This window comes from Falco rusticolus, chromosome 4 (assembly GCF_015220075.1).
Source record: "Falco rusticolus isolate bFalRus1 chromosome 4, bFalRus1.pri, whole genome shotgun sequence".
Lineage (NCBI taxonomy): Eukaryota > Metazoa > Chordata > Aves > Falconiformes > Falconidae > Falco > Falco rusticolus.
The window spans coordinates 66,446,892-66,455,916 of NC_051190.1; the positions used below are offsets into that span (position 1 = coordinate 66,446,892).

The 9,025-nt window shown below is 37.7% G+C and overlaps 1 protein-coding gene across 10 annotated transcripts in view; it reads left to right on the forward strand.

Annotated features, from left to right (window-relative positions):
- The window catches only part of EPC1 (enhancer of polycomb homolog 1), a 68,046-nt gene that overhangs the window by 55,317 nt on the left and 3,704 nt on the right, over nt 1–9,025 (forward strand). For 4 of the 10 annotated variants that reach the window (XM_037387363.1, XM_037387364.1, XM_037387359.1 and 1 more), the window contains 2 exons: nt 2,358–2,483; nt 8,868–8,986. The exons of 1 other annotated variant lie outside the window; for it this stretch is intronic. In XM_037387363.1, coding sequence (XP_037243260.1) covers nt 2,358–2,483; nt 8,868–8,986 — 245 coding nt within the window. The remainder of the gene's footprint in view (nt 1–2,357; nt 2,484–8,867; nt 8,987–9,025) is intronic. 5 more of the 10 variants (XM_037387365.1, XM_037387362.1, XM_037387360.1 and 2 more) reach the window with 4 other exon arrangements.

Here is a 9,025-nt window from a genome sequence, read left to right on the forward strand (position 1 = left end):
GCCGCATTGAGATTTTGTGTGTAAACTGAAGGGATTTTTTTTTTCTTTTTAACAAAAAAATCCCTTACAAGTTGCTTGAAAAACAGGGCTTGTAGTGGACTTGTCATGTGCTGAAGTATAGACATCAGCAGCAGGATCAAGTGACCAAGAAAAGTAGCACCGCTTTTGAAGAGGGTGGTTCCTTTTCATCGTACTAAAGAATTATGAAAAAGAATCCTTTGCCCTCTTGCAAAAAGAGCTGATTCAAGAATCTTCAGTCAGATGTTATACAGAATATCACTAAAAGAGGCAAGAGTGTAAAAGTATGATTCTCGGGGAGGAGTAACTTGTTCAGTGGGGAGGCTATTCACTTTGAACAAAATGCAGCAAAACTACTTCAGAAAAGGAGCCTGTATTGCTGACAGTCTCATCAAGTTTCTGAATCGTAATCTTCAGAGGTGGAGCTTGTGTTTTAAGTCTGGAATGTACAGTAGGCATGAATATTCATCTAAAGTATTTGTGTCCCAGGCATTCAGTCTTCCTTGTTAGATTAATTGATTGACCTAGTTCTGCCAGTTCTGTAGTCTTCAAACTGCATCGTGTTATAGAGAGACTGTGCTTTCTTCAGGAGACTTGCTGTTAAATATGTCATGTTCGTATTTTTGGATGCCTGCATCTAGTAATCAAAAGTTTGAGATGTTTAAAACTGCACAGCATGTATAATTGGCGCAGCCTTGTGTTTAGGAGGCAGACCAGAGATACCAGTCTACTAGTGAAAGATTGGAGCACTGGTTCCCAGGTTGCATAGCAAGACCAGGCAACTGTCTTGCATTTTGTTGTTTTCTGTGTTCTTTGCCCAGAAGTGGGGTCACTTTGAAAAGAAAGTCTGCAAACCTGTCAAGACTAAAAAGGCTAGCAGTAGAGTCTGCTTACTAAGTTTGTAATTCTTTCTTTGAGAAGCCGAAGTATTCCAGCAGAAGCCTTTTAAGAGTTAGGATGTTTAGTATTCTAGATCTACTGTATATGAAAAACTGCAGGCATCCAGAATGTAGTTAAGATAAAGAATCCTGAGTAGCTTACCTTGCTTTCTCTTGTAAACTAGAGATTTAGATGACGTGCTGCAAGTTGTTATTTCTAAGGAATTCCCACAGAAAGTCACTGAAGAGCAATGTACATTTTCCCCAGCAGACTTGGATACTTTTTTTGTGTCTCATAATCTGCTTTTTAAAAGCAAGTTTGCACACTTGCAGGGGTCTAGCAGGATGGTGAACTGTGCTTCCACTTCCCAAATGTGCCTTTAGCATTCTGTCTGTTTAATGGAGCTATACTGTTTTTTTCATGTTCTCATTAAGGATGCCTGACATCTGTCTTCAGGCATCCCTTTCCTGGAAAGAAGCCGGAAGAAGCTCCTCAATCGTTGTGGCAGTTCCTTGCACCAGAGTAGAAGGGCTTGTCCTACCTTTTCATGGCTCTCATGCTATCACTGGCTGTGTTTAGATCTTTTTATTTGATCCTTGCATCTGTAATGGTCTCAGTACTGCTCTCTGTTTTACTGTCTTCTCTTTTTCAAATACCTATTTTCACATTGCAGGTTAAACTTGGTCATGAAAAATACTGACATTTGTAATGGCCGTTTTGAGTTATCGTTGGAACTTTGCAGTCTTGGCTTATCCGTAGATGAGATGTTGAGAACCTAGTTGAAGAAGCAATGGCTTTGGGAGTAATAGATGTGTATAGCCCACCCTAGGCTTAGTTGAAGGAGGAAATCTTAAAAGGAAAAGCCTCTTCGGTCTGGGAAATGTGACTGGGGGTGGAGGGAAGAGTCAGCACTTACTAAAACATCTGAGCACTTCTGGAGACTTTGAGACTTGTAATTACATTAGATTTTCTCATTCAGCTTTAACCCAGTTGGAGTAGTACTTTGCTCCAAAGTGCTGAATCTTTGGGCTTGTGTGAACTGTTACACTTTGTCTGCATCCCATGCAAGGATGGGTCATGTTTGTAACTGCGGAGTAAACTACGTACCCCAGCTGGTCTGTGACATTTTCAGTGGAAACTCATGTAAGAATGATGGGCAGACAAATACAAATGCATAGCAAGCATTCCTAACTTTCATTCAGTGGCTAGTAAAAATCCTCATTATTTATTTCCTGTCTGTTTTTCTTCCACTACCAAGTAGGGAGTGCATATATATGTATCTTATATCTAGTTTTATAATTTCTAAGTCTAGAGTTCTGATACTAGGAATTTCATACTTAAGTTCTGTTGGGCTGAAATATAAGGCTGTTGTAGTAATAATCAAGGGCGTAATGATTCATGTTCTCATAGTGTCTAATAATGCCATGTTTAAGTAAAATCAATCTTGAACTTCTTTTCAGAAAGTGAAACATCTTTGGGCCTGGTGCATCAAATACTAAATCACACTGATGGCTCTAAGTCTCTCCAATCTTCCGAATTCACTGGTGAGAACTTGCTATACAGTAGAAAATCTTTAACCAGGCAATGTAAGCAAGATAACATCTTTCATAAAATAGAAATTTAAAAATGTGATGTTCAGGATTGCTTGGTTTTGTGAATGATGTTTGCTTTGCATGCACTTTGGCATTAGTAACCACTAATCGTTCTCTTATACAGCAGGGTTGTGATGCTGTCATGTATTTCCCTTAAGAAAACATTGTAATGTGATTACACACACCATAGCAATTCTGTAGTTTATGGGATTTCTCAACTGGAAGCTTTAGTTATGAGATCTTTCTTCTGTTATCTGATTGAAACTGCCTTTTTAATGACCATCACCTTACCTGGAAGATCAGGGATCCAGTACTCTGGATTTTTAGGGAAGTTCTTTGAACTCAATGTAGTCTTAACTTTTCATTTTTCATACTGAAATAACCTTTCCAGTTGTTAACTTGATGTTATAAAGCAACTGCTTTTTTAAGTTACTCTAATTCTTCAGATGTTTAACAGGACTCAGGCATTTGCTGAAAGGTTTAAGCTGTTTGATTCTCTTTTTTAAACTTTAAAAAAACAAAATGCTTACCTGGATAGGTTATTGTGTTTACTCCACAAAGCTTGTTCAGTTTCCCTGGCAAATCTAGTGAGTGTCTTCCGTTCAGGAAATAAAAAGGAATGCTAGCAGGGGGGGCAGGAGTTTACACACACATTTTCTTGTCCAGGATGTGCTTCCTGGTTCATAGGAAACTGGTTCTTGTGGTTAATTTTTTTATAAGTTGGTGTTTTCCTACTTCAGGGAAGCAGAGTAACAACTAGTGAGTTACTTCACAGTAAAACTTGCAGTAGTAGTTGGGAGGGGGGCTGTGGCTGTTCACCAGACGAAGACCAGTCTGTTCATACAGGGTCCACAGCTAGCCTACCGCCTCACAGGTTTTGGCCGCTTCTGGGAAGGACTTGCATTTTCAAGGAAGCTAAATGTAAGCTGCAGCGCTGTAAGACTAGTATGTGTTAAATGCTATGCTAAAATGAGTTAGCACTAGTAAAAATCGTTTTATATTGCAGTATAAAAGTGCTGAGAACTGTGGATCTTTTGAGAAGTCCATTGACAGCATCACAGTTACTCTGTGCTCTAGGAAACAACATTTGTTGAGTGTCAGCATCCCACAGAATTTGGTAGATATGTAAACAGAATCATCCAATTGAAAGATATTATCCAGTGGCTTAATTTGAGCAAAAAAGGGGTATGTAATTATCCTAAAGATTACAAACATCTTGATTATAGTCATGTAAATGATTGTGGGAAGGCGTATTCATAGTGTAGTGAGCAAGAACTCAGTTTTTTAACAGCACAAGATTTGTGGCTGTCGCTAAGGAGATACTAAGCAGGCATTTATCCTGTCAGTCAGTCTTAGTAATGTATGGTGTTTCTTTCCTTGTATTCATAGCTGTGGATCTCTGAAGTGTTTTCTTCTACCTTCCATTCCTTTTTGCAACCTGTAAGCCAGAAAACACTCTCTTGCTGCTAAAGTGTAGGACTGATACCGTTGCAGAATAGGGGGTGTGTTATCCCAAGCTGTTAAATGAAGAGAAGTGTTATATGATGTACTGACTTAAAATCCCAATGGTTGTCTCAACTGAAATGTTATAACTTGATTCTGAATTCTACCAGAGACAATTCAGAAGCATACTGAGTTTTAATTGTTCTAGTTCAAAACAGTATGCTGCAAACAAACAAGTAAGAAGCATTCATGTAGCCTCGTCTGTCAGTAAAACTTGAGCTACCCATCTTCTGACAGCTGTCTTGACATGTGGATAACTCCAGGTAACATTGTACCTTAAAAGGTTCCTAATGTTTAAGGTTAGGAAGAGAGTTGGGTTAATTTGAGGAGTCAGGTGACTTGCATAAATTACTGTAAGTGTCTTGGAAAGTATGTAGGAGTTTGGGGGGAAGGTACAGTTGTTAGCTAGGGAAGACAGTTGAGACACTCTAAAATGGTAATGTTCTTATTTATAATGTATCTGTAGTGGCACTTGAGATACTCCCACCCCTTGCTGGATTCTGTGTAGTGAATGAAGCTGGCTATTTTGCTGCTGTCCAATTCAGTACATTCTGTAGTATTAAATAGTTACTCCTGTATGATGGAACCATGACCACTGGTCTTAGCATGCTGTTTGGGAAGAGTCTGTAAACACTGCACTGTCTAGGGCTGCTGGAGCAAGAATCTGTTTTAAAATCTCATGTGTTGTCTTTAACCACTGAATGTTACATCTTGTCCCTTTTTTTTTTAACTTGAAGCTGTTGTTCAGTTGTCCGTTGCTTTATTAACTTTTTTTAAAGCCTTGAATGTCTCCATTAATACCAGGAATATGTAGCTTTCTGGTAACTCAGGGTATTGCTACACAAATGTGGTTGCTGATCTAAGTTTACAGAAAATGTGTGGGCTTGCTTCTTGCCTGCTGGGTTTTTTCCAGGCAGATAAAGACCAGTGTATGACACAAAAGAAAATTACATTCATTTTTGCTACTTCTACATTTACCATTTTTCTCTGACACAGATGAAAGCTTTTCAGCTGTATCCTTTCTTTTCTTTAGAATAAAAACGGGAAGAGGTAATAAAACTTCTGGAAGACAGTTCTTAGGGACACTGTTTTTTCTAGAAAAGGTTATGTTCATGAGATACTAAGTTTGGTGCCTATGCGATTGCATCTAAGCTAGCTTTGTGGGTAAGAAAAAAAAATCCTCTCTGCAAGCCATATAATGAACCCATTAAAGCGGCTACGTTTTTATGGTCTGCATTGCATTCTCCTTGAATTGCTTTTTAAAAGAGGACTGTTGAACTTAGACTAGCTCTTAGAGAAGTTTAGGACTGTGCCTGCAGAGATAGACGCACAGAGTCAGTACACCCATGATTCCACTGTGCTGAGCATATGTGTGATATCCCACTCTAACATAAAGTATGTACAAATACTTCTTGTGTGCATGGGAATGATAGTCTCCAGAAACAATTTACCTCACAATCAATACGCTTGGTTTTTTTCAGTTGAAGTGTAATACAGACTGTATTCTGTGAGCAGGAGGGGAAGAAACCTAATGATAATGTTAATGAGCAAAGTACATGGTGGCTTTTAACAGAAGAAGAATAAAGTATGCTCTCTTAGTTTGCAGATCTCCAAAAGAAATGATGATAAATTCTGGTTTGGATAGTTCTCAGTAGTCGTAGCAGTAGTAGTGTTTTCAATAAAACCTTCTATGTAGTGGTCCTTTAGCATGGAGGGGGAAGAGCTAGTTTATGTAATACGATCTATAACCTCTTCTGGTACATGAGCCTATCTGGGTATGCTGTGGAATGAAAAAGGAGTATCAATCAGATTATTTTAGGAGGCTGTAGCTTGCAGCAGCCCTTTATGGGCAGTGTTATTTTTCTAAACTGTATGCAACTGATTAATTCAGAATCTCACAGTGAATCTCTGATAGTTCTGTAAACAGTGTTTTGAAATGTCCAGTAGGGTTTCGCCTTTAATAAGGGAAGCAGCAAAAATGTTGCTGAATGTTTTAACCTAAATTGAAAAACCTGAAATAAGCTGGTTTTGAGTGTGTTTTCAGGTATGACAGGCAAGTAGCCATTTCCTTTGCATTTTTGAGGTGGTGTTTGTAAGTGTGTCTGGATATTTCAGCAGAAGTAAGAGAAGCGGTTTGAATGTAGGTAAAGGTTGTGGCCATAGTGGGGTTCTTCTGTCACTTGTTAACTGTGACAGCTGTATACTGTTTTCATAGTGGTGGGAAACTTACAGCTGTAAGGGTCACAGAATACTTAAAAAGAAATATACTAATGCGCAGTTTGAAAATTAGTTCATCTAACTGTTGCTTCCAGAAAGCGCTCGAAGACTGTACTAAATAATGGCTATCCTAAACAAACACAGCTTGTCTCAGTAAACTTTATTTACTGTTTTTTCCAAAAGAAAACAGTATTTTGGAGTTGGTTAAACCAATATAGGTGACTGTGCTTTACAACTGTATTTCATAGCCAAAATCTAAAATACACCTAAGGCTTGAAAACTGAAACTAAATATTAGTTAAGTTTTACTTACTCAAATGGACAAAAGTGAGATGGTTATGACAGTGGAAATATTTATCTTAATTCAGACAAAGACGGTGGTGTAACATGTCTTTTTTTTTTCCTGTTTTTCCTCTTTGTCAGTCTGTGAGTTTTTATTTATATCACTTGCACTGCTTGGGAACAGGCTGCATATTTCCAGTGTCTTGTATAATAAAGTTTGTAGAATAAAATAGCTTACTAATACATGGAACCTTCAGTATCATTGGCACTATGTTGGCTAAGCCGTACCAATTCTAAATTTTAAAGTTTTTAAAAAAACTTCACTACTAACCAGTCAATATAAACGAAATGTCTATCAGTACTAGAACAATACATCCATTTTTCTCCCTCTGCTACTCAGCTTTCTACATGTTAATCTTTGTGTACTAAAGCTTTCTTGCTCTAACTTCTGTGTTTGGTGACAGTCTTAAACTAATAGTCCTTTAGTTTGTTGGGTTTTTTTTAATGTAAAGTAGAACTAAAATTTAAACAGCCAGCCTCTGAATATTGGTCTATGAATTCTGGGGGTTTTTGTTTTTTGGAGTGTGTGTGTGTTTGTTTTAGTAAGGGTGTTCAAGAACGTTACTACTAAGCTATTCCCCTAGGAATAACTTCAAAACATTGAAGAAATAAAGCATGTTGAAGTGAGATTTAACTGTAAGAGTATTGGGAAGTAATTTGTGACTTACGGCAATATAAACAAGTGGTACATCCCTACTTCCTGAAGAATGTTACATAAAAAAAAATAATAGCTTGAATGTAACAGCTGAATAAAAATTTATAACTTCTACTGCTCAGATGGCAAAGTGCTGGTGGTAATTTAGTGCCTATTTCCAGTACTTAATAGAAGGATTTTGAACAATGTTTAAAAAAAACAAACACAAAACCACCACAAATAATGCTGGAAAAATGCATGTTCAGTAGTGTTTGTTCTGTTTATTTCAAAGTATTAATTCTAATTTTGGTTAGCTGTTTGTATTGACTTGTTAACCCAAGTTTATACATACGTTACCATTGCTTTTCAGAATCCTGTTGTATCCAGAAGCAGATGGTTATAGTTTTGATAGAAACAAGATTTTCTTCAGGCAAGCAAGCCTGATGGAGTGATTAACAAAAAAACCTTTGAAATTGCAGTTTGTGAACAGAATTCAAGTGTGGTGGTGATTTGTTGCCAAACAGTAGTGAACTTTCCCAAAAGTACGATTTCCACTGCATTCTAGAAGTATGACCACTGTTTATAGCACTTATTTGGGAGCATCTGTAAAATCTGAAAATATAACGGAAGGAAAAATCTGAAAGATGTATCCTAGACTGAATTTGCAAGGTGATTCACATTCCAGCCTTTTAAATTGAAAACAAGACTTCCTTGCACTTGGAATGTAAATTTAAAAAAAAAAAAAAAGACAAACCCTCAACATTTTACAAAGTTAATCAATGAACTAATGACTCCTCACCCCTACGCCATTGGGCATCCCCTTGTGAATCTGTATGAATGATGCTGGTTTTTATAGATCTTATACTTGTGGGCTAGCTGGATAAAATTCTTGTTGACTTGTGATGCACTGACTGCTGGGTCACTTTTCAGAGCTTTTAGAGGGAAGGATGCAGCTCTATCAAATTCTTTATTGATGGAGTTGCTTGTACGTATGTGATTAAAACCAACAAAAATACTGTATTATGATCAAGGCCAGGCTGGATGGGGCTTTGAGGAACCTGGTGTAGTGGCAGGTGTCTTCACCCATGGCAGCGGGGTTGGAACTAGATAATTTCTAAGGTCCCTTCTAACCCAAACCATTCTATGGTTCTGTGATAGCCTGCACAGCTGTAAGTGTGCCCAGTTTAATATCTTCAACTAAATTTAAATAAATCTTGAAGGTACCCAGTACCTACAACTAAAATGTAACCTGTGAGGGCTGAGAGCATGCAGTTTCCAAGTTTTGCATATAAACCTGCTTTACTAATAATGCAGATACTGTAGTTTCACAAAGGGAAAACAGCGGTGCCATTTGTACCTGTAATTTCTTTTTAATCAGTTACTAGAGTTTTTGGTGGTTTTGCCCCCTCCCTTTTTGGTGTCGAGCTAAATGCAAGAGCAATTAAAGCCTTTGTACTAAAAAAGAGCGTAAGAAGGGAAGGCTTAATTTGAACAAAAATTTCTAGAGGATGATAGCCTTTTTGCCATAAAGGTGCATTAAGGCTCTTCGGAACTTGCTGTGGTGTGGGGGTTTTTTGGTGGTGTGTTTTTGTTGTGGGGGTTTTTTTAGGATTATAGATGTGTTTATATACACAACACCTACATATTTTGATATAGTATTTTCTCGTTTTGTATTTTGTTCAGCATTTACAGCCGAACAATACCAGCAACATCAACAGCAACTGGCACTAATGCAGAAACAGCAGCTTGCACAAATTCATCAACAGCAAGCAAATAGTAATTCCTCTGCCAACACATCACAGGTGAGGGATTTGTCTGTGCTATGATTTATCCCTCATTGT